Below are 27,646 nucleotides of genomic sequence, written 5' to 3' on the forward strand. Positions count from 1 at the left end.
ATTTTAAAAATGATTATGCATTTGTTTTCTTAGTTATTTCCACAATTTCCTTTGCCCCTATCAAATCTCAGTGAAACGCCCTTGAGGTAGTATTTTACGAAAATAACGCTATTTAAATTATCATTTTTTCTCTTTCTAAAATGCTTATATCCGGAATGCACCCTATAATATCAATCGATGTCCCGCAGTGTCAAACTTCACAGAGGCAATTCGATTGAATGTCTTTTGTGGTGTGTTATTTAGATTTCTTTTTCTAATGGTCCATTCATTATTTCACCTCGCGGTCTCGCCTTGTCCCTACCTAAAGTTGTTATTACTATATCCCGAACCCGAGCGATTGCGGTATGCATTGGTCGGCAAAGTGTGGCTACGGAGCTGCATGCGAACCTCTGTGACCTTTTGAGCGCGACTCCGAAACAAATATCCCCAATAAGGCTATTCGACTCCACGTATTCATTTTTTATTTTTTTCTTCAGAAGAATGTGCGCCAAAATGATGTATGATAGATGTTAGAATAAGTAATAAAAATTACTCATCGGAAATATTATATACAGTATTGAACTTGTACAGTATTGAAACCAAACTTTTTTGTTGTATTTTCGTAAAAAGTGTTGTAAAATCTTTTGTTTATTACTTATATCACAGATTAATATTTAATATGATCTTATTTTTGCTCAGTCAAAGAGTTTACTCTATTATATAAGGTTTCGGCACGTGGATGCCATTTTTTCGTCTCGAAACCATACCTGCATTATGGACAAAATGAGCTTTTCCACCGTAGTGCAATCAATTTTAGAGAGCCGATTCTTACAGATTGCCGATAAATTTTCAATTAGGTTTATGTCTGGTAAAATTCTTGACCAGTCCAACACATTTCATTGTGAATTAAAGGTCTGAAATTATAATAAAGGTGTACTAGAATGATCATTATCAGACGGGAGGAATATCCAATTTGACACACTCAACCTACAGTATCTACTCAATGAATTAGGGCCACGCAGAATTTCGAGCAATTTCTCAATTCAAACAGGAATAACTCAGAGAAAACCTTGAATAAAACAACATTGAATTTTATTTACACATGAACACTTTATTACGCTTAAATTATGCATATATTTTCATATAAATATAGTTAGTATTTAGTATTTCCACCTTTGGCAGAAATAACTGCCTCAATTCTTTTTGGCATACTTAAAATGCACTGTTTTATCATGTTTTTTATTTATTCGTCTTCTGACCAAATTTTTTGAATATTTTTTTTAGACAGTCTACTGTCGGATTTGGAAATGAGTATACCTTATTTTTTAACATGCTCCATACGTATTTTATAGGATTAAGGTCCGGAGAATTTCCAGGCCAGGGGAGCAAAGGCAGATTTTTGTTAGATAAAAATTTTATTATTGATTTAGCCCGGTGGCAAGGTGCCCCATCCTGCATGAAGGTGTATGGACCTTCTGTTGGGTCGAGTGTATGGTAGAAGGGCAATAAAATTCGTTTGAGGACCTGCTTATAGGAATTTTGGTTCATTGTTCCTTCCACGAAAAACAACGGCCCAGGTAAATTGTTAATAATACATGACCATATCATTGTTGCAGGGGGGTGTTTGATAACTTTTACCACACAGGCCTCATTGTAACGTTCCATTGGTGTTCTCTTGACGAATCGACGGCTCTCTGTCACGGCTTCTAACCGGCACTCATCACTAAAGATGACCTGAAAAATAATGAAAATTTAAGTTTAATTCAAATATATAAGTTTATTTACTAAAATGATATGTTGAAAATTCAATTTAAATAAATACCCTTTTCCAATCATCTACCGAGTAATTTCGATGTAGCCTGGCCCATTTTAATCGATCCGCTTTCATTCGTAGGGCGCCTGCATTTCAGATTTACTTCGTAAAGACGTCGCCTCAGTGTTGATACCGATATATTTATACCCTCTTCTTCCAATTTTATTTTTAATGTTTTTGCTGATGCACTACGGTTTTCTAAGGCACTTTGAACGATTTTTCGATCAGTCCTCGGTGTTGTTTTTCTAATCCTACGACAGTTTTTTCGCCGATTGCTGGTGGCGGGTGACTGATTTCTTATTGATTTTGAAATTCTGTCCACTGTTTGACGAGAAACGTTTTCTTTTTTTGAAATTTCTCTATTAGATAGTATTCCTAATTTTAGTATCACTATAACACTAGACTTTTTTTCCTCAGAAATGTCTTTACTTTTTCCCATTTTGTCCTTTTCAAAAAAAACACTTGTGTTTACAAAAAAAAATTATACTTTATGAACTAAAATTAAAAATTTAGTTTTTTTCACAAGACACGATAACTATATAACCTCTCTGAACAAAACAACAACCAGAACTCAAGAAACTTCACTAATAAATGAGATAGGACTATTTTTTGAACTTTCAACTATCTGTCTACCTGTGCTAATTAGGGACCTTTCTCAGAAAAAGGGTTTGAAATTTTGTAAAGGCTTAAATAATCCAGGTATATTTTACATATTATTGAAGGTAACATACATGATATTAGATGTCAATAGAAAACTTAAAGTATTTATGTAAAATAAATATAATAATTCAAAAGATTTCAGAGTATTCAAAAAAATAATGGGTGGCCCTAATTCATTGAGTAGATACTGTATAATATAAAGGATTGTATGTATTTATTTTAAATCAAACACAGATTTTTTGAGTCTACCAAGTTGTATTTTATTAACAAAAAACACATAAAAAATTAAATTGTGACAATTGTTTCGCCTTGTTAGGGCATAACAAGGCGAAACAATGGTCACAATTTAATTTTTTAAGTGTTTTTTGTTAATAAAATACAACTTAGTAGACTAAAAAAATCTGTGTTTGATTTAAAATAAATACATAAATTAAAATGGAGTTCTACAAATTAAACGCCAAGTCAATAAATAAAGGATTGTATTAGACTCGTTTTGTGTTTATAACAGCCAATACAATCAATCTTTTCATTCATAATTTTCTTGTGGAAAATTTGCCTTCGTAAATAAGTTGTTTTCGCAAGTTGGAAATGAATGACGTCACCGAAACGATGTACTTATATTAATATTGGTAACATTGCTAAATTATTGGCGGCTCTATTTGTTGATGTCTATGGTCCACCCTCACACCCCCCTCCTCCCCTCATATTTGTTTAACACACATGTTAATGTAGTGGTAAACAAACAATCCACACTACTACTATTACAGGTCTTTAAACCATAGACAATAAACCATATGACGTCATAAAACGTTCGATGTTGGAAATCTGATGATATATTCGAACGCACGTTTTTCGTTTTATTCAAATATCTAAACCTTAATATCTCCCTTAGTTCTCTACAGATTTCAATAAGAATGTTATCGATAGTCTTGTGATTTTTCGTATTAATTTATTAGCCAGTAAACCAACACCGTGACAAAAACCTATTGCAAACAGATTGGATAAATATCACGATGTGTGTTTCTGTGACGTCATTCATTGCCAACTTACAAAAATAACGTTTTTTCGAAGGAGAATTTTCCAAATGAAAATGATGTATGAAAATATTAATTATATCGGCTGTTATAAACACAAAACGAGTCGTATACAATCCTTTATAGGTTGAGTATGTTAAATTAGATATTCCTCCCGTCTGACAAAGACCCTTTGGCCCTCGAGAAATTTTTTGATTGTTGTAATTTTGGATATTTGGATCTTCGACTGCTAAGCTTGCCGACCAATGGACCACTCGTACACATGGTATCTGGTCGCCCTACTATTCTGTCTTCTCCTTGGTGGTCCTCCGCTGGTACATTAGATACAGTTATTTCCTCGTCTATTAGATATTCGATTATAATATGTGCTCACCGGGATGACTCTTCTTCGATTTTTATTCGAACAAGAAAGATCCCTTTTTTTTGGTTTGTTTTAATTATAATACATATACATGTGTAGAAAAGAAAAAAAAAAAAAAGTGATATAAGGAAAGAATATTATTGATTGTTTCGGCATTAACTTTGTGGAATGTCATGACAATTCGCTCACTTCTTTCAACAACGTCACATATCGCTCACTCCTTTCAAGAACGCCATAAATCAAAAATCGTAAATTTTCAGTTGTGCATGTTTTAGGAATGCCCAGAAAATGTACTATATCCCAGCAAAAGAGGCATATTTTTAACTTAACATTTACCCGCTACAGGAAAGAAAGTGTTGTTTTTGCATTTTGATGTAATGTATTGTTTAATTACTTTTTTAAACGTACTACATATTTTTCAAATGGAGAAAAAACCTTCTGGTTTTACCTAAGAAGATATGTTGCACAGTAAAAAGTTCAATAAGTGGCTTGATATTTATTTTTAATACATTGTATTATATTTTTAAACTTTAAAAACGTTCTCCTGAAAAATCAAGTTTTTTGATTTATGACGTTCTTGAAAGGAGTGAGCGATATCAAAAATTGCCAATTTTCAGCTGTGCATATTTTCGGCATATCGCTCACTCCTTTCAAGAACGTCATAAATCAAAATACTTGATTTTTCAGGAGAACGATTTTAAGGTTTAAAAATATAATATAGGGTCCGCCATCTAAAGTTTTTTTTTTCAACTAGTGCTTATTTCGTGAATGGTAACACTTAGCTCATGTCTGATTTGACAGATAATTAGTTTTATCCTTCCGCTGAGCGAATTATACGCTTGAACAACGCTGGGAAATATTGCGACATTCGACTTACAGAAGATGCCGATTTTGCCAAAAAAATCATCTTTTCGGATGAAGCTCATTTTGATCTTGGCGGGTATGTAAACAAGCAAAATTGTCGTATTTGGGGCACAGAAAACCCGCACGCATACATTGAAAAGCCGGTACACCCAAAACGAGTCACTGTTTGGTGCGGATTTTGGTCCAGAGGCATAATTGGGCCATTTTTCTTTGAAAATGAGCAAGGAGTGGCCGTTAGTCAATGGCGATCGTTATCGGGCCATGTTGAACGGATTTTTGTTCACAAAAATTGAAGAGGAGGATATTGGCAACATTTGGTTTCAACAGGACGGCGCTACGTGCCACACAGCCGAAGCTACACTCGATGTTTTGCGCCCCATTTTCAAAAAAAAAATGTTATTTGGCGGACCCTTTACAATGTATTAAATAAATATCAAGCCACTTATCGAACTTTTTACCGTGGAATAGAACTTTTTAGGTAAAACCTGAAGGTTTTTTCTCCATTTGAAAAATATTTAGTATATTTCAAAAAATAATTAAACAATACATTTTCTTCAAAATGCAAAAACAACTCTTTCTAATAATGTAGCGGGTTAATATTAAGTTAAAAATATGCCTCTTTTGCTGGGATATAGGACATTTTCTGGGCATTCCGAAAACATACACAAATAAAAATTGTCTATTTTTGATTTATGACTTTCTTGAAAGGAGTGAGCGATATGTTTAACTTAAAATTTACCCGCTACAGGGCAGAAAGTTTTGTTTTTGCATTTTGAAGAAATGGTATTGTTTAATTGTTTTTTTTTTTAATACACTAAATATTTTTTAAATGGAGATTTCCTTCAGATTTCACCTAAAAAGATCTGTTGCACACTAAAAAGTTCAAAAAAGAGCCTTGATATTTATTTTTAATACATTTTATTATATTCTTAAACTTTAAAAACGATCTCCTGAAAAATTGAGTTTGTTGATTTACGACGTTGTTAAAAGGAGTGAGCGAATTGTATAATACCACTTATTGAATTTTATTTCATTAAACACGACTAAATAGTTTTATTACTCACATCTTCTTCTTCTTGGTGTAGGCCTTGTGGCCTTTATATTCACTCTAATATGTATTCAATATTACCCTCGACTGGTACTTGAAGCTGAGGGCTGATCACCTTTCCTTCGTGTGTTAATGATCGAGATAACACTGCGTTTATATTATGCAGTGCCCTATGCACCATTGGGGTGCGTAAAAGGTTTTTTCTTATGTAAGAAAAGTGTTTGATATGCGATCAAATACGACACGGCCGAATGTATTATTTACTGCATTCTATTAATTTCCTTTCATAACATTGATCTCTTCAAGGAAATGCATGTATGTATGTATACATATCGCTCACTCCTTTCAAGAACGTCATAAATCAAAAAACTTGATTTTTCAGGAGAGCGTTTTTAAAGTTTAAAAATATAACACAATGTATTAAAAATAAATGTCAAGCCACTTATTGAACTTTTTACTGTGCAACACATCTTTTTAGGTAAAACCTGAAGGATTTTTCTTCATTTGAAAAATATTTAATATATTTAAAAAAAATAATGAAACAACACCTTTTCTTCAAAATGCAAAAACAACACTTTCTGCCCTGTAGCGGGTAAATATCAAGTTAAAAATATGTTTCTTGTGCTGGGATATAGTACATTTTCTGGGCATTCTGAAAACATCCACAACTGAAAATTATCGATTTTTATTTTATGACATTCTTGAAAGGAGTCAGCGATATGATAAACATGTCAGTAATTAAATCGATTTGTTATCAAAACATTTACGTTTAATCCGTTAGTCAAAGATTTTCTTGAGACATTGACTAGATTAGAGACGGGAAAGTCGACTTGATGCGATTATCGATCAACGACGGAAGCCGATTATTAAATATTGTGAGATCCATGTTAATCGTCTTGTCAACTGTCTGATACCAGATCTCCTCTGGTCTCTGGTTTCTTCGGGGTTTAATTGCACGCCCACCAGCATCCGGATCTTGGACCAATCATCGAATGGGTCGACTATCTGATGTCCAGTATCCTGACTTCGTAGGCGAGCTCTCGCTTAACCAACTGTTTCCTCTCGATTTATTATAATATATCCGAATGTTGAATTATAATCTATGAACTCCAGTAGCTGTCAAAAATAATTGGTAGTATCTGTTGTCAGAAACTCATGGAACATTGTCAAAAAGCGACAAACATTTACTTTTTGTATGAATTGTAAAATCAAACACAGATTTTTTGAGTATACTTAGTTGTATTTTATTATTAAAAAAACACATAAAAAATCATATTGTGACAATTCGCTCACTCCTTTCAACAACGTCATATATCATAAATCGACAATTTTCAGTTGTGCATGTATTCGGAATGCCCAGAAAATGTACTATATCCCAGCAAAAGCGGCATATTATTAACTTAATATTTACCCGCTACAGGACAGAAAGTGTTGTTTTTGCATTTGAAGAAAATGTAGTGTTTAATTTTTTAAATGTACTAAATATTTTTCAAATGGAAAAAAAAACATTCAGGTTTTACCTAAAAAGATCGGCTGCACAGTAAAATGTTCAATAAGTGGCTTGATATTTATTTTTAATACATTTTATTATATTTTCAAACTTTAAAAACGATCTTCTTAAAATTCAAGTTTTTTGATTTATGACGTTGTTGAAAAGAGTGAGCGAATTGTTTTGGCATTTTCAAACGAATATGAAGATTAAATGGACTGACGGTCCTTAAATAGCTATACAATTCTAGGTATTTAAGTAATAGTTTTCTCATATGCAGTTATCATTTACGGGAGACAACAGTAGTCAATGGGGTATGTAGGTAAGTATACTTATATTTATTTTCTGGGAAAGGATGTTCTAATTTGTACTCTACCCGTTCGGGAAATCGCAACTCGTTCAGTTTAAACTTGATTTTTCCTCCATTCCAGTTGCATCTGATAGCTTTGTCAACCTCAGTAAGGAATACAGTGATGGAAATGCGCATATATCTCCAAGTGGCTGTGCGCGCAAGACCGCTGGATCTCCAGGAATTCTAGATTTGCCCCGTTATCAGCGGCTTATGAAGCTCTGCGAGCTGGTTAAACATTTACCGTTGTAGACATTGTTCAAATTTGTTCCCAAAGCGGCCTACTCTCCTTTGATACCGTCCGCAGTTACCCGACTTGGCATCTAACGCGCGGCGGTCGGGTGTTGTAAATTGTGTTCTCAGCATTTATTTGCCTTGCCGCTGAACACTTACGCCATAAGCGCTATCTCTCGGGCTCCGTTGTCATCTCTCTTTATTGTTTTCTCTCTGTTTGTGATGGCAACACCGCCCTAATGTCTTTTATGTCACCTCGCGTACCTTTTTGTGTCGTCCAAAAAGAGACATCTTACTTTTTGGTTCCGCCATTTTACCTGAAAAAGAACAGAGATTAAAAATTCTAAACATGTACATTTTTTATTTGGTAGTTTTAAGAACCGCATGCAATCCCGTAGAATGTGTGCATGAGAATTAAGAAAGAAATATATATATATATATATATATATATATATATATATATATATATATATATATATATATATATATATATATATATATATATATATATATATATATATATATATATATATATATATATATATATATATATATATATATATATATATATAAATATATATATATATATATATATATATATATATATATATATATATATATATATATATATATATATATATATATATATATATATATATATATATATATATATATATGTATATATATATATATATATATATATATATATATATATATATATATATATATATATATATATATATATATATGTATATATATATATATGTACATATATATATATATATATATATATATATATATATATATATATATACAATTATACAAATCGCTTAAAGCGATTTGTCACGATCGGTGTGATATAAATTGGTCATTATTATAATAATAATTACCAATATATTTTTAAACTTTATAAAATTAAACAACTTTGTTTTAAGCACTTTTGATTGGTACACTTTTTCCAACCGATTTCGATAAGAACCATGTCATCATCAGGGTTTGTGTACTAATTCTAAAACATTGAAAACCTCATAGATAGGTTATAGTTAATTCCCCTTTCCTTACTATACCAAAAACTTCACACAAATAAAAAGTGGTTTAATTTTAAAAAGTTTATAAAATGTGCCACAAAGTATCTGCGAAAAACATTCAAGAAATTTCATACATTAATTGGATTGGATCTCAACACACCTTTCTTAATTTTATATGTATTTATAATGGTATAGTGATCAAATTTAAACATTATTATCGCTATATTTTTTCCTTAATATTATTATTATTGTGTGCATGAAAGTGGAAGAGGAAAAGGATATTTGCAAAGAGAGTGGTTTGGCGTTCTATTCTCTCTGCCTACCCCTGCAGTAATCGGCGTGATGGTTAGTTAGCAGGCTAGTTGAAAGTGGAATTGGATCCATAACACTTTTTGCTGTTTATTGTTATTTATTTATGTATTTATTTAAACTTCATGTACAGATTTTTTTTTAACCAATTCGACCAACCAATTTTAATTTTTTTTTAATATCAATGTTACTATCAATTCATGTCCTTGTGATTCGGCGACTTCAGAGAGATTCATTAAAGGCTCATACGCGATATGCACACGAAAATTAATTCGTAATCCTGCAGGTCAGAGATGGCGAACCTTTTTGAGCCTGAGTGCCAAAAAAATATTTTTAATATTATAATATGTCGCGTGCCACATGCTATAGAAATAATAATGCATCAAATATTTGTACAACTTATTATAAAATTAAAGCATTTAAACATCGAAAAAAATAATCAGAGCTTATTAACGACACAAAGAGAAATAAATAAAAAATAGACTTTATAAAAATAATGTAGAATCCTTAAAACTTCGTTATAAGTGAGATTTTGTTGGATGCTTGATGCCATTTTTTTATATGGGGTTCATAGCTGGTAGCTTTTAATAGAATACAAGCAGTGGTACTTTCGTCTGTAAGTCTACTTCTTATGTCTGATTTTATAATGTACATGTGACTATTTAACTATGTTTTGATTTTTTTTAACTGTCTAAAACTTTTTTTAATTTTTTGTATAATAACTTTTATTTTTTATTTATTTATTTATTTTTCAAAACATAACATGCATAAGTCATATATATAATATTCCCGATGAGTAATTTATATTTCTGATTTTGGGACATGGGATTAAGGTTAACGAGACTGGAACACAAATAATAAAGTTACATAAAATATTTTTTTTACTCTTTCCATTCTGTAGGCCAGACATTCTGGCTCGTATGATTCTAGTAGGCAGCTCCGTGGGACACAATGTCTGGTCCGGTGCAGGTATAACTTTAATCACTGATTTCTCTATCACCCAAGTATATTCTATTAAAAATATTTCAGATAAATACAGTTAATCTTAATTAACATGGTCATACGAATTGCCAGACAGTGTCCCAAAATTAAGGAACCAAAATATTTATTTTAATGGTAGAAAAACGTCGCATTTTTTTATCAGAGTAGCTGATCAGTTATGAGAAAAAATGGTTAGAGTGGAAACGGTTAAATAACCAATACTTATACATGGCAAAATATAAAAAAAAAACAATGAACAGGGATAATAAATAGGCATAAGAAGCATATTTAAAAGAAATAAATGAGAAAAACATAAGGTGAGAAGCATATTTAAAATAAACAAATGAGAAAATATAAAAAAATGAGAAAATATAAAAAACACAAGGTTAAAACAAAATAAGAAAATATGACTAAACACAATGTATGTATCTTTCCATAAAGTATTTTTTAGATCATTTATTTTGGATCCCTGAATGAATAATTTATTTTCTTATCATTCGCGTGCCATAGATTCGCCATCCCTGCCATAGGTAGTTACGGCAATCTCTCTTCTTACTGTGGCCCCTCACACAATGTTTGAAGAAGTAATTTATCAGCATAAAGACACATCTCCAGCCGAATTCTTCCTCGGTCCACACTCGTCGGATGAAAGCGAGGCGGCTCCCGCCTTTAGTCGAGTGTTTCGAGGATTTATCAGCCTGATAAATTTGATCCAGTGTTCCGAGGGGCGAAACGTAATATATGAGCCACCTTTTGAACAAGTGCCGAAAAATACCTCTAGGGATTTAGGTATTTACTTATATCTTACTAGTGTATCCTTATATGTATGTAAGTGAAGCGTGGAGTTGGCAAAAGAAGGATGGAGCCCGAGAAGACCTAGAAGACCAAGAAGGCGCAATAATACCGCAGCACCACTTTCCCCCCTTCAGACTCATCCGATTGACGACGTTTCTTTATTTTTTTAAAGTGTTTTTTTGTATTTTTTTGTTGACATCTCATCAAAGATGAAGAAGAAAATTGAAGTCTGGGCATTTACGGGCCTGACGACCGTCATAGGCTGGTTTAAGTGATCACTTTACACACGTGTAATAAAATCTGGATTATCTCCAATTACAGGAGCTATTTTCATATTACAATAATATTATAATAATATGAAAATACCTCCCGTAATTGGAGATAATCCAGATTTAGTGAACAAGTATTTGGACACACTCAAAATGTTGTTTTTTTGTGTTTTTTAAAGTAGTATTACACAAAGTGAACGATGAATGATATCGAGAGTGTTATATTTTCCTTTATATCTATTCATATTGACATTCATGCCATCCGGTTACGTTGATACCGCCAGATTCTATACTAGGTTTCAACGGCTTTTACATACATATACTTATACACATAAAATCACAAATAAACATACTCACTATTGTACTACCATGAAAACCCCATTTATTATAAAAACAATTTTTCATACATTAATTGGATTTGAATCTTAGATATCGCTCACTCCTTTCAACAACGTCATATATCAAAAATCGTCAATTTTCAGTTGTGCATGTTTTCGGATTAGCCAGAAAATGTACTATATCCCAGCAAAAGCGGCATATTTTTAACTTAATATTTACCCGCTACAGGGCAGAAAGTGTTATTTTTCCATTTTGAAGAAAGGGATTGTTTAATTATTTTTTTTAAATATAATAAATATTATTCTAATGGAGAAAAAACATTCTGGGTTTACCTAAAAAGATCTGTTGCACAGTAAAAAGTTCAGCAAGTGGCTTGATATTCATTTTTAATACATTTCATTGTATTTTTAAACTTTAAAAATCAAGTATTTTGATAAATGACGTTGTTGGAAGGAGTGAGCGATATGTATTAAGTATATGTAATTCCAATTATCTCGTGGGATTTTTCCTCCGCCTTTACAATCACATTTGTTTTTCCCATTATTTCGTATGAATAAAATGATATTTTACTGTTATTTTACAATTATTGTCGGCATTCTCAGTCGAAATAATTATTTTATTGTAGTTTGAGTTCATTATTAGCATAAAACGCAAATCTCAATCAGTATTAGGGCTTACTTTCAGATATTCTGCCACCCATAACGATGGGTTTTGTCGAGAAAACATGGTAATTTAAACTTACCTAGTATGTATGTGTATGTCCGCCTCCGTAGTGTAATGGTCAGCACGTTCGGCTACCGTTCTGGAGGTCCCGGGTTCGATTCCCAAGGGGGGTAAAATAAATATAAGTGATTTTTTCACTATAATATTTATTCAAAATTACCCTGGACTGGTACCTGAAGCTGAGGGCTGATCACCTTTCCTTCATGTGTAAACGATCAAGATAACACTGCGTTTATATGAAGCAGTGCCCTATGCACCATTGGGGTGCGGATAAGGGTTTTTATATATTATACATATACTTATTCTTATATACTTATGTATATTACTATCCCTTCTGCACTAATTTTTTTCCCCAAATTTATAAATTATTCAATGTTATAAATACAGTGTTGGGAATACGATTCGGGAGCATCCAAGGTCACTTTTTCTTAAATTAAATTTTATTTTTAATATTTTTATTTATTTGTAACTTTTTAGACACCGTGTCTATATTTCGAACTATTGAATAATATCCCATTTAATTAAGAGTGGCTTCTATCTGTGTTACCCAATAGAGAGAGACTTGTTTACCGTTTAATAGGAACAAATCAAATACTACAAATGATGAGGCTACATTTATTTTTTCCAATTTCCAATTGGACACACTCAAAATGTAGTACATACATTAACTGGTCAAATTATAACCTTAAATAAATATATATATATATTTTTTTAAAGCGTTTCTAAAGTATGTGAATACATGTAATCCAGGATTCGGAGCTCGCATACACATGGAAGAGTCTCTGCTCAATAAGATCGTTTCTCATCCCACCATAGACGCCTCTAGTGAACTCTCGCATACTGTGTTACGAGTTTGATCAATATATCTAGAAGATCAATATATCCAGGATTCGGACCCCACATACTAATATAAGAGTTTCTGCTTAATAAAAAGCTTCTTTACATCTCACCAATAGATGTCTCTTGCGAAGTTCTAGTGATTCAAGAACAAGGTTTCTAAATCGGTTAAAATATACAGAACTTCCAAGTATTTGAGTTATGTGGTTGTCAATCAATCACGGATAGAATTGGTGAATGTTACACGCGTGTAAAGAGATCACTTAAAACGATCCTGTAAATGCCCAGACTTCAATGTTCTTATTCATGTAAATATATTGATGTCAAAAAATAATGTAAATAAATTAACAACATTTTGAGTGTGTCCAAATACTTGTCCACAAATCTGGATTATCTCCAATTACAGGAGTTATTTTTCATATTATTTTTTGACATTTCATATCACCAATAGATGTCTCTAGTGAAGTTCTAGTGATTCAAGAACAATGTTTCAAAATTGGTTCATATATATAGAACTTCCAAGAATTTGAGTAGTGTGGTTGTCAATAATGGGTATAATTGGTGAATGTTACACGCGTGTAAAGTGATCACTTAAACCAGCCTATGACGGTCGTCAGCCCCGTAAATGCCCAGACTTCCATATTCTTCTTCATCTTTGATGAGATGTCAAAAAATAATATGATAAATAAATTAATGTCATGTGATGAGTGCCCAATTGTGGCCCAGTGTTATGTTAGGTTAAACTGGAAACAGCCATTCTATTCCCGCCAATTGTAAAATAATTTCAAGAAAGATTTATTTTCAATTGGTCTGGGTGTTTGTGGTACATTTTTCACATTTACCTTCCCTGTCCTTACTATCCTACTTGCAGACAAGCCTCTAAAAGTAGAGGGTTTTGCGGGTTATTATTATTTATATATTTTTAATTTAAAAAAAAATCTAAGTAATTACCACTATTTCTTAAAATGTACTGTGACACGTGTCTCGACGCATTCCACATCATTTTCAAACACCGTATGTGTAGCTAATTCTAAATTTTAGAGTTGGGTCCTTGGGACGATGAAGATTGAAGTGGGGGTAGGAGCTGTTTCTTATTTTTATTTATTTATTTAATTTTTATTATATTTTTTATTATTTCTTATCAGTGGGAGGGAACATAGACGGGATGCTTTAGTCATTGTCATATTGTCAATTATGGGTTTATTGTTATTTATATTTTTATGATGATTAAAGAAAACACTTGTTTGTATACCACTTGAGTTTTATTAAATACTACTAGTTTTGGAAGCTAATCTTCCATCGTCAGGTCTGAATAATAACTCAACCTGACGATGGAAATTTGGCTTCCGAAACTAGTTGTCTTTAATAATACTCAAGTGGTATAAAAAAAGTGTTTTCTTTAATCATTGTAACATGTCTTACCACAAAGTTAATGCCGATACAATAAATAAAATATCAGTTATTATTCAGACCTGACGATGGAAATTTAGCTTCTGAAACTAGAAGTCTTTCATAAAACTCAAGTGGTATAAAAAAAGTGTTTTTTTTTAATCATTGTCACATGTCTAACCACAAAGTCAACGCCAAAACAATAAATAAAATATATTTTTATGAATTGTATTTACTAAGTAAAAAAAAATCAAAATAAATAGGTTTAACCACAAAGTGGCTGCCAATTCAATTAATCAAATTATTTATTTTTAATTTAAAAAAAAAAACAAACACACTAGTCACTCGACTTTCATTCCACCGCGCATGTTATGGTAAGCTGCTCGACTTGTTCGACTCCTAATTGGCAATTGATCGGAATTGCTTGCTATTTGGGACATGTCGGAAGGCATTCAGTCTTGATCGAACGCCAATCAAATATACTTAGTGTGACCTATATACGATATGTGGTGAGTACTTCCTTCAGGGTTCAGGGGTCAAGCGAACCAACTTACATTTCAACTTCTCAAAATTAATGTTTTACTTAGTGTATACCTTTATTTCTTAAAATCTACTCTGACACGTGTTTCGATGCATTCCGCCCGTGTCACAGTAGAGTTTAAGAAATAGTGGTATTTACTGAGTTCTTAATGGTTAACAATTTTTTTTAAGAGAAATGTTTCTGTTTTTTATTATTTACACTAATATTTCATATTATTTTTTGACATCTCATCAAAGATGAAGAAGAATATGGAAGTCTGGGCATTTACGGGGCTGACGACCGTCATAGGCTGGTTTAAGTGATCACTTTATACACGTGTAACATTCACCAATTCTACCCATTATTGACAACCACACTACTCAAATTCTTGGAAGTTCTAAATATATGAACCAATTTTGAAACATTATTCTTGAATCACTAGAACTTCACTAGATACATCTATTGTTGAGATGAAAAGAAGATTTTTACTGAGCGGAAACTCTTTTATGAGTATGTGAGGTCCGAATCCTGGATTATAATCACACACATGAGAAACGCCAGAAAATATCATTTTTATTTTTGTTATTTCAGCTTATAATTTGACCAGATAATTTATTTACAACATTTTGAGTGTGTCCAAATACTTGTTCACAAAATATGGATTATCTCCAATTACAGGAGTTAATAATAACAAATATTTCAATTTTATACTATTTCGATGAGCATATGCGGCTCTATAGGTATCAAATTGTGATGGAGTGGGTTCGAATAACACTGACTTAAGAGTCCGCGACACTAACCACGGGACCACAACCCGACACAGTTAAATATTTTTGGCGCAAGGAATAAAAAGCTTTTTTCTATTGTATCAAAATCTGTCACTATGAGGCCTGTAATCAAGGAAATATTTATGATTTAAGATAAAATTAATTCATATTCAGGTGGCGCTTTTACGTCCGCGTAGATGCGACCCAATTTTTCAATCGCCGTTTTTTTGACACGGTCCAGCAGAGATTCGTGTTTAAAAAACCAATTTGAATCCAGTGATTAATGCTTTATCGCACTTGCGCTAAATAATTGCCTTAGCGTAATTAGTATCTCCGCCATTAACACCAGCGATAATTATAAAAACATACACTTTTGGAGTGACGGACACTTGAAATTTGCGTACACAATTTAGATATTTATTTTAATTTTTATTGGTGCTTGCGCCTGTAAGGTCTGTACGTATCGCTCACTCCTTTCAAGAATGTCATAAATTTTAAAAAAACTTGATTTTTCAGGAGAACGTTTTTAAAGTTTAAAAATATAAAACAATGTATTAAAAATAATTTACCAGCCACTTATTGAACTTTTTACTGTGGAACAGATCTTTTTAGGTAAAAACTGAAGGTTTCTCTTTTAAAAAATAATTAAACAATACCATTTCTTCAAAATGCAAAAACAACACTTTCTGCCCTGTAGCGGGTAAATATTAAGTTATAAGTTTGCCTCTTTTGCTGGGATATGGTACATTTTCTGAGCATTCCGAAAACATGCACAACTGAAAATTGACGATTTTTCATTTATGACGTTATCGAAAGGAGTGAGCGATATAGAATATAAGGTAATAATTATGAATGTACAGCAATATAATGGAACGAAGGTACATGAGACAATATAAAATAAATAGATAGAAGGGCAAAAATAATAAACACAGCATAACAATATTAATACAAATAAAGTGTAAGAAAAAACATTATTTACATAGTCGTTATTTTCGCCATTTTAATTTAAGTGGGTATCTTTTGAGGCAATTTGATCACACGTTTTTATGAGCTTTTTATAAATTTAGTATGTTCGATTTTGGAGAGCCTGCAATTTTATTTTCTGTAAACCCGGGTAACATTTCACGTAATTAATTTTTATTTGCTTAAAACACCGTTTTTGTACTGAAAAAAAAAATTCAAAATTGAATGTATGGTTTTGAAAAGAAAAGAGTTATTGATAGGGAAAGAGTTAAAAAAATAAATTTATTAGTGGCCCTAGAAAAGTCTACTTGCCCATTATGTACAAGGATTTGTATTATTTATTGATTCGGCATTAACTTTGTGGAATGACATGATTATTTTATTAAAATTAAACACTTGAATAATCCACTTTATCGAGTTTTATTTTTATTTACGACTAGTTTTGAAAACGACAATTCTTTTCATCTTCTGGTACAAATTAAAACTAACGAATAAAAATATATTTAGGTGTATATATAGGTTAATAAATATAGGGAGGGGGGGTTAAGGAACAAGATTTTTTGTAAAAGGAAACATTGATAATAATGGTGACGTATTTTGAAACAGTATATTATTAATTATTGTTTTATCTGAATTTAAATTTTTAATTTTTTCTAAATTTTCTTAATTATTCAAGGATTTGTAGCATATTAAGTTAATATGTCTTAAAAATGATAGTGAGTGTGAATAGGTTATAATAACTGAATAATAATATTTTTTAAAAACAGTACTGCAATCGATACAATGGATTCAATATCTTATATCAATCAAGATCTGTCACAAAGTTCATTTATATATTCATCTTATTCGTCGTGTCATATTTTCTAAATAAATAATAATTTATACTCTTTAAAAAAATCTAATTTATATGCTAAAGTAAAATGTGCTTCCTCGCGCAGTCGGTTGCCTACTGAAATATGTGTTTTTGAGTACCCCCTTAAATAACTTAATGATCATTACGTTACAATAGAAGCAAAGGTTACTAAAAAAATCTAAGTTCTCCTTTTAATTCATAATAAACCTTTTTTATTATTAATAAAACTCACTGAGTGGACATTGCCTCTTACTTTGATAAATCTTTATTTTATTAATGAATTGAACAGATAAAAATCCATGTTTTTTTACATGTATAATGTTAAGATAGGCATTTAACTTGTATATGATAAGAAAAAAGTGATAAAAAAATTGCTTAGCTGATTTGGAAGTTCGATCACCGTGAAATTTGCGGTAAACTGTGTAACCGAATCGGTTTTAAAGTTACTTATTTTTTTTTCTCAGTTTTCATTAGGTTTTTTTTGGTCTTTATTATCATTTAACTTCTTGCGTGGGTAAAACAAACATTTTGATTAAAAAAAAATTCGTTTAAAAATTAAAAGTACTTCAATCATTGGTGGAGTATTTTCAAATATTCAATCCAACCTTTATATTAAATTTTTCTGCATTTTTGAATATGTATTAAGTATACTAATAATATTTATTTTTGTTACAGGTAAGTGTCTTAACAGAATATGATGTACCGAATCGACCATAAAGCGACATCTATATATTTTTTTTAAATGTGGTACGTATGTATTAAAATGAAAAGCCTTATTTGAATATTATAATGAAATAATTTAGTAATATCGCTCACACCTTTCAAGAACGTCATAAATAAAAAAACTAGTTTTTTTCAGGAGAACGTTTTTAATGTATAATACAAAATTTTAAATTTTAAAATATAATACAATGTATTAAAAATTAATATCAAGCCATTTATTGAACGTTAACTGTGCAACAGATCTTTTTAGGTAAAACCTGAAGGTTTTTTCTCCATTTGAAAAATATTTAGAATGTTTAAAAAATTTATTAAACAATACCTTTTCTTTAAAATGCAAAACAACACTTTCTGCCCTGTAGCGGGTAAATATTAAATTATAATTATGCCGCTTTTGCTGGGATATAGTACATTTTCTGGGCAATCCGAAAACATGCACAACTGAAAATTTATAAATTTTGATTTATGACGTTCTTGAAAGGAGTGAGCGATATGTCGAAACGAAGCATTAATACTTTATCATAGTATTTATTGATCTGGCATTATCTTTGTGGAATAACACCATTTAGATATAAAAATAAAACACGTGTATCCGACCATTTTTGAGTTTATTATTGTAAACACGACTAGTTTCGAAAACTGCAGTTATTTCAATCAACGAGTGAAAAAATAAACAGTTTAAAAAATAAACATTTTTTATTTTTAAAACTAGTCATGTTCACATTAGTAAACTTAAAAATGTTTTTATAAGTGTTTTTTTTTTGTTTAAATCATCATATTATTACCATTTGTGACATTTTCCCCATCGCGAGTAATAATTGCGTCGAAAAGGCCCAACTAGAGAAGTTTGTAAGTCATTACAAGGGGCCTACAACCAGTAGTAGAGAGATGGCTAGTAAAGAAGAAGAAGAAGAAGAAAAAGTTTATACAAAAAGTTATTCACACATTAATAAATAATATAAGCTCGATTTGTATACTAAAAAAATGTTAAAATATTTGTGACATTCGAAACCGTAGACCTTACATTTGAATTTTTTTGCATTCTACCTCTGATGTCGCAATAAAACCATTTATTTTAATAGATTTATATTATCCACTGACACTTCGTGATGGAATTGCATATTAATATATTATTAGATTAAAACCAATATTTTTAGCTTTTCCACTTTATTTTTATTTGACCAGCGACCGGGTTTCGTCGTTACCGACATCATCAGACTGGTGGGGACCCACCATTTATTTATTTTAATAGATTTATATTATTATTTATATTATTTATTTTAATAGATTTATATTATTCACTGACACTTCGTGATGGAATTGCATTTTAATATATTATTAGATTAAAACCAATATTTTTAGCTTTTCCATTTGATTTTTATTTGACAAGCTACCGGGTTTCGTCGTTACCGACATCATCAGACTGGTGGGGACCCACCAGTCTGATGATGTCGGTAACGACGAAACCCGGTCGCTGGTCAAATAAAAATAAAGTGGAAAAGCTAAAAATATTGGTTTTAACATTTATTTTACGTTCTCGTATAATCTTAAACTTTCTTCACCGAAGACGAATAAAAAAGATCTTCTTAAAACCACTCTACTCGAGTATTCATCGACTTAATTGAATATTTGCTCTTAATGCTAATTGATCTGAGCGCAAAGCACACAAAGCTTACACACACGTAACTCGGTGCCCATTCGTACAGTCGGCATTTCAAACACTTCAGGGGACACGGAAACATCCTGCCGGGTTGATTGTTAATCGTCCCCTTTAAGAGAGGAGAATCACTCAATCTTTACAAACGCAATTTGCATGCTCGTCAGTGATTTGTTTAATTATTTTTGGCGTCGGAACTTCGAGTCGACGTAATGTAGAGAGGTAGGTATGTTTGAGCTCTCTAAAGAATGCATAAAAAAGTTGCTTTCAAAAATTAAGCTGTGAAATTTTTCGAAACGGTTCGATGACCGCAAAAGTGTAAAACGTTTGGCAAAAGCTGCACCGTTTTTTTGTTATATGACCTGAAACTTGAAAAAATCAAACAGGGTGGCACAAAATTAATCACTCTATCTGAAGATGTTATAATTTCTGCAAATAGCATCGTACGTCGATAGTAATTGACATTTTTGAACGATGTATGAAATATGTTCGAACGGTGAAATAAGGAAAGAATGCAATGCTGAGATAATTATCGATAAAATTAAGAAAGGTGTGTTGAGATGGTTTGGACATGTGGAACGAATGAATGAGGAAAGAAGAGTTTAAACAAATTTATGAGACGAATGTAGTTGGAAAAAGGAGCAGTTGTAGTTGGAGCAGAGGAAGACCGAGGAAAACTTGGCACGATCAGGCATGTCAAATACTTGAAAGCGGCCGGGTCAGGAGTCCAGATAATCGGCGGGTATGTATGAGGAGATGCATGAACGTGGAAGAGGCAAAAAATATTTGCAAAGACAGAGTGGTGTGGCGTCCTATTATCTCTGCCTAACCCTGCAGAGAAGCGGCGTGATGGTTAGTTAGTTAGTTAGTTAAAATGTATAAATAAAATTTATAAAAATTAATACCCTATAACTGTTCCTCTGATAACGCTGTAGGTACCTATCTTAAGGAGGTTTGCCGTACTTCAAATTGACCTACAAATTTGCGCACAGTCTTTTTACTGTGTTAATCTTCATTTTTCAAAATATTTTGAAACATTGTTCTTGAATCACTAGAACTTCACTACAGACATCTATTGGTGAGATGAAAATAAGCTTTTTATTGAGCAGAAACTCTTTGATTAGTATGTGAGGTCCGAATCCTGGATTATAATCACACACATGAGAAACGCCAGAAAATATCATTCTCATTTTTATTATTTAAGCTTATAATTTGACCAGATAATTTATTTACAACATTTTGAGTGTGTCTAAATACTTGTTTACAATATCTGGATTATCTCCAACTACAGGAGTTATTTTCATATTAAAATAATACATAGATTTATATTATCCACTGACACTTCGTGATGGAATTGCATTTTTAATATATTATTAGATTAAAACCAATATTTTTAGCTTTTCCACTTCATTTTTATTTGACCAGCGACCGGGTTTCGTCGTTACCGACATCATCAGACCAGTATGATGATGTCGGTAACGACGAAACCCGGTCGCTGGTCAAATAAAAATGAAGTGGAAAAGCTAAAAATATTGGTTTTAATCTAATAATATATTAAAATAATAAATACAATAATATATATTTACGGGTCAGCCCCGTAAATGCCCAGACTTCCATATTCTTCTTCATCTTTGACGAGATGTCAAAAATAATATGAAAATAACTACTGTAATTGGAGATAATCCAGATTTTGTGAACAAGTATTTGGACACACTCAAAATGTTGTAAATGTTTTATCTTAACCTCGGGACAAGAATTCTCGGTTCATTTTTCAATAGGCAGTCGATCATGAGCGCTGCTGACAATGACCGATGACACAATAGTGAATGGACGCATTGTTGCGTCGATTTCGACGACCTATTGAAGACGTTGATTTGCATTTTTCCTCGTGCATACGAATATTTCATACAGAGAGATTTCATCAGTACGTACTATTGCCTATTATTATGCATCTCTCGTGCTCGGATCGGTGCATTGTATCAAGATGCATCTTGTCAATCATCGATACAATGGACAATTTGGTAATATGTCGAAACGAACCATTAGAAATACTATATTATGGTATTCTATATATCTGTAATATTGTGTACGATCGGCGGGTATGTATGAGGAGATGCATGAACGTGGAAGAGGCGAAGAATGTTTGCAAAGACAGAGCGGTGTGGCGTTCTATTCTCTCTGCCTACCCATGCGGGGAAGCGGCGTGATGGTTAGTTAGTTAGTTAGTTATATTATGGTATTTATTGATTTGGCATTATCTTTGTCGAATAACATATTTTTTTGAATATATGTAAAACACTTAATTTTTTTTAAAGATAAATATTTGTGTTTTTATTATTTACGCAAACATTTCAATTTTATACTTTTTCTGTGAGCCTAAGCGGCTCATTATTTAAAATAGGTATCAAATTGTAGTAGAGTGGGTTCGAACCGAGAAACTCTGACTTAAGAGTCCGCGACACTAACCACGGGACTACAACCCGACACATCATCTCACAATAGATGTCTCTAGTGACGTTCTAGTGATTCAAGTACAATGCTTCAAAATTGGATTATATATATATACAGTATATATATATATATATATATATATATATATATATATACGGTTTTTTTACCATTGAGTTTATTTACGACTACTAGTTTCGGATGATAAGCTTCCATCTTCACGTCTAAATATTTACCTAAACATAACTATTTATAAACCGTTCTATAAATAAGGAGAAGGGTAAGTTAGCATCCGAAACTAGTAGTCATAAATAAACTCAAGTGGTAAAAAAACAAGTGTTTTCTTTAATAATTTCGAACACGACTAGTTTCAAGAACCACAGGTTTATCAGATCAAAATCCAAACTTGTATTTGTAGATTGTCTTGTTTTGTAGCGTTAACTACAGTCCCTGGGCATATTATCGTAAATTGATATAAATGAGTATGTTTGACTTTTCGCACATGTCGCTGTTGGCGCCACCAGATTCATCTCATCAATATTCATCATGGAATATCACTCATCCGTTGGTACTTTGCACACATACTCACGTTCTTACGAAACGAATAAGTCTCTACATATATTACTGACCTTTATTATTGTTTATTCAGCCAGTACTTGCACGTATTTGAGCACTTTTGAAATGATCTTTAGTACCTACTTGGGTGGGCCATCTTCATAATTTTTATTTTTGAAATATGTGTGAAGTGTCTTGATGCATTATTGTATATAAATTGAAATTGCGTTTAGTATTTACAGTTTTTAAATATTTTAATTACATACTCTTTCTGTGATCATATCAAATTGTGGTAGAGAGGGTTCGAACCGATAAACTCTGACTTAAGAGTCAGTGACACTAACCATGGGACCACAACCCGATACATCATTTATATTTACAGTACTTATATATATATATATATATATATATATATATATATATATATATATATATATATATATATATATATATATATATATATATATACATATATATATATATATATATATATATATATATATATATATATATATATATATATATATATATATATATATATATATATATATATATATATATATATATATATATATATATATATATATATATATATATATATAATATATATATATAATATATATATATATATATATATATATATATATATATATATATATATATATATATATATATATATATATATATATATATATATATATATATATATATATATATATATATATATATATATATATATATATATATATATATATATATATATATATATTTAAATCATGTACTCTATCTTGTGCAGTATGGTTTACATACTAACCATAAAATTGTCCCTAAACCCTGTCAGTCGAGTTTTTACATGTCAATAACATTCATATTTTATAATTCCGTATTTTATTTTAATCAAGTATTCTTTTATGTCAGGCAAGTGTGGGATGTGACGCCATTACACAATATCGTGTACAAGTTTAGTGTGATATTGTGTGATGTCGGGTGCTCGAAGCCCGCGTCACGGGCGCGTCTTCGACAGCTCACTCGTCTATTATTCGCCCGTGCCCGTTATGTGCCGCCTACGCGCGCTTTTGATTTATGAAGCACATGTTTTATATTAACCATTACCATTAAGTACTCTCGCCTCACAGCACTTGACCGAAATCACTTTGGGATTAATCTTCTTTTTCTCACCCCCGCGCTGCGGAATCGCTCACTCTGTAGGGTAAAGGATACAGTCACTGTCAGTTACTGACGTATGTTCAAGTCGACATTTATCAGTAACTGACAGTCACTTAGTTGTTGTAGCCAAGTTGACAATTTCGATTGCGGAAAATCTGTGCTGATAAGTCGAATGATGAGCATATTGTCCTCTCAGGATCTTTAAAAACTCTTCTCAGCATTGTATCTATGTCCCTACTAGAATCACACACACACACACACACACGCACACCACACACCACACACCCTCTTACACACTTTACACACGCACATTTTCTCTCATAAAAACTAACTAACTAACTAACCATCACGCCGCTTCCCCGCAGGGGTAGGCAGAGAGAATAGAGCGCCACACCACTCTGTCCTTGCAAACATTCTTCGCCTCTTCCACGTTCATGCATCTCCTCATACATACCCGCCGATTGTTACGACTCCTAACCTGACCACTTTCAAGTATTTGGCATACCTGATCGTGCCATGTTTTTCTCGGTCTTCCTCTGCTTCTTTTCCCGCTAACATTCGCCTCATAAATTTGTTTTACCGTTCTTTCCTCACTCATTCGTTCTACATGTCCAAACCATTTCAACACACCTTTCTTAATTTTATCGATAATGCTTATCTCAGCTTTGCATTCCTTCCTTATTTCACTATTCGCACATCTATCATACATCGTTTTGTTACACATTCTTCTGAGAGATCGCATTTCGACTGCATTCAGTCTACTTTCATCCTTCTCTCATCTTCTCTCATAAATACGTGTTAATTTGCTAGATTCATTACAGTAAACACAACCTCAAATTTTTGACATTCAAATCATACATCATTTTGCCGCACATTCGTCGCAGGGATCGCATTTCGACTGCACTCGGTCTACTTTCACAATTTTGCCAACTCCATGCTTCGCTTCCATACATTAGGGTCGAAACTAGGATTCGGGTACCAGTACAGGGTAATATTGAATAAATATTAAAGTGAAAAAATCACTTATATTTATTTGACCACCCCCGCCGAGAGTCGAACCCGGGACCTTCAGTATGGTAGTCGAGCGTGCTGACCATTACACTACGATGGCGGATAAAAAATTATAATGTAATCATTTTTATAACCCTTATCCGCACCTAATGGTGCATAGGGCACTGCATCTATTTGACGCAGTGTTATCTTGATCATTACTTACATGAAGGCAAAGTGATCACTCTTGCGCTTCAGGAACCAGTCCAGGGTAATATTAAATAAATATTACAGTGTTAAATCACTAATATTTATTTTCACCTCCCCCCCTGGGAATCGAACCCGGGACCTCCAGCACGATAGCTAAACACGCTGACCATTACACCACGGAGGCGGAATATAATTTATTATGTAATCATAATAAATTATAATATAAGAATCAAATCACCCATGTCAGCTGAATATCAAAGGAATTCATCGCAATAGCAAAATTATTCATATGAGAGTTTCAGAAGTCCTTTGCCCACTCTTGATAAAGATTACCTCCTCTTCCCTCTTTCCCATTTAATGTTATTCCTCGATTCGTGGTCATTCGGATGGAAAACACGTCCACACTCCATTCCTCTCCAGCCTCAATGGACCTTCAGTCGAGTGGGGTTCCGAAGAGTCGCCAACTGGAATCGATTAGCCCAAAATGGGGATGTTAAACACCCCATTCGGTGTCTGAAGGGTCGAATTGAAATATAATATAATCTATATAATATTACATGCTTACTTTTATTACTTAAATATATATTTTATTCCATAAATATATTTTATTACTTCAATATATGCGGCGGGTATGTGAGGAGATGCATGAACGTGGAAGAGGCGAAGAATGTTTGCAAGGACAGAGTAGTGTGGCGCTCTATTCTCTCTGCCTACCCCTGCGGGGAAGTGGCGTGATGGTTAGCCAGTTAGTTAGTTAGTTAGTTAAATATATGTGGCGAATGTGACAGGGAAAACAGAACGAGGACGACCGAAAAAGACTTGGCACGATCAGATCAATCAGAACCTAAAATCTGGCGGTGTCAAAAGTCTGCGTAATCGGAGGGCATGTGTGACTAGATGTATGGATGTGAAGGAGGCGAGGAGTGTATGTTAGGACAGAAGAGTGTGGCGTTCCATCCTCTCTGCCTACCCCTGCGGTTAAACGGCGTAATGGTAGTAGTAGTAGTAGTAGTAGTACTTTTTTACAAATGTTTTATCAATTTTATTGTTCACATTGAGTGTATCCGAATACTTGTTCACGAATATGGATTTTAACCAATTTTTTTTTAAATCACTCCTTATTGGAGATAATCCAGATTTGTGTACAAGTATTTGGACATACTAAAATTGTTGTAAATAAATATTGTAACTGGTTAATTTCTATGTATTAAATAAAGTAACAAGAGCTTTTTAAAATAATTATTTAATTTCTATAAATTTCTTTATAACATTACATTGAGAAGTCAGAAAAAATTATATTTTCTTTGTTTATTTTCATGTGCCTTACATTTTTATTTACAATATTTCGAGTGTGCCAAAATTTTTGTTCGCAAATCAAAAGTTGATATCAATTTTATATACGTATAAAAATTATACCCTACCCATATTTACTTAGTAAATGAGTATAGAATAACTGTGGACGATTTATACGGGAGAATTTTCGTAAAATATCGCCTCGACGAAATAATAAAACCCCTTACGCACAGCATTAATGTAAATACAATTTTAACAAGCTAGCAACAAAACACTTCCTGATTTAACACACAATCCAATCCATCAATGTATTACGGTATAATATTACATGTGACAAATCACACGCCCGAGTCGGCTTACCTTCCCTTATCAATTAATAGTATGTCAACAGAATGAAACATTTTCTCCTTTTCGGGGTTGAAACTACCCCAAAGCGAATGGTAGTTTTTATAAGGCTTTCATTGCTTAAAACACCCTGTGCGTGTTCTATACAATTATGTGATCAATCATAATTTGAATAGGAAACATTTTATTGTTATATTTTTAAGGTAGTCAATTCTCAACCCCTAATTGACGCTAGGGTGACGAGAAAAACACAATGAAAAATTACACCAAATGCAGTGCCTTATGCATTATTGGCATCAAAGTATAAGGGTGAGATGAGTCCCTAAGAAACCCCTTTCATTCATGGTCTTTCATATAGTAAATAAAACTATTTTTTAAATTATTTGATGATATATTCCATTGTGTTTTTTTCGTCACCCGATCGTCACTTTAGGGGTTCCGACTTGACAACAATAAAAATATAACAATAAAAAAGTATTATTCAAATTATGACCGAATTCATAATTGTATTTAGCACGCAGTAGGTATTTTTAACAAAAAAAGCTTTATATAAAAAATGTGAATGTCACACTGTGTATAAAGGTATCACTTGAACTAGCGAATGTCAGGTCTTAATCCATGTAAATGCCTAGACTTCCGTATTCTTTTTCATCTGTT

General features: G+C 32.1%; 2 protein-coding genes across 2 annotated transcripts in view; both read left to right on the forward strand.

The window, feature by feature from the left end:
• The window catches only part of LOC148305065 (cathepsin B-like), a 282,331-nt gene extending 280,517 nt beyond the window's left edge, over positions 1-1,814 (forward strand). Inside the window, exon 6 of the mRNA XM_088267271.1 lies at positions 1,596-1,814. Within this exon, the coding sequence (XP_088123397.1) occupies positions 1,596-1,636 (41 nt within the window). The 3' untranslated portion in view covers positions 1,637-1,814. The remainder of the gene's footprint in view (positions 1-1,595) is intronic.
• The window catches only part of LOC148305072 (glypican-6-like), a 193,543-nt gene that overhangs the window by 85,134 nt on the left and 80,763 nt on the right, over positions 1-27,646 (forward strand). The gene's annotated exons all lie outside the window — the stretch shown is intronic.

The sequence above is a fragment of the Brachycentrus maculatus genome, unplaced genomic scaffold (assembly GCF_059751285.1).
Source record: "Brachycentrus maculatus isolate JH-2025_06_01 unplaced genomic scaffold, ASM5975128v1 h1tg000287l, whole genome shotgun sequence".
In the NCBI taxonomy this organism is placed as follows: domain Eukaryota; kingdom Metazoa; phylum Arthropoda; class Insecta; order Trichoptera; family Brachycentridae; genus Brachycentrus; species Brachycentrus maculatus.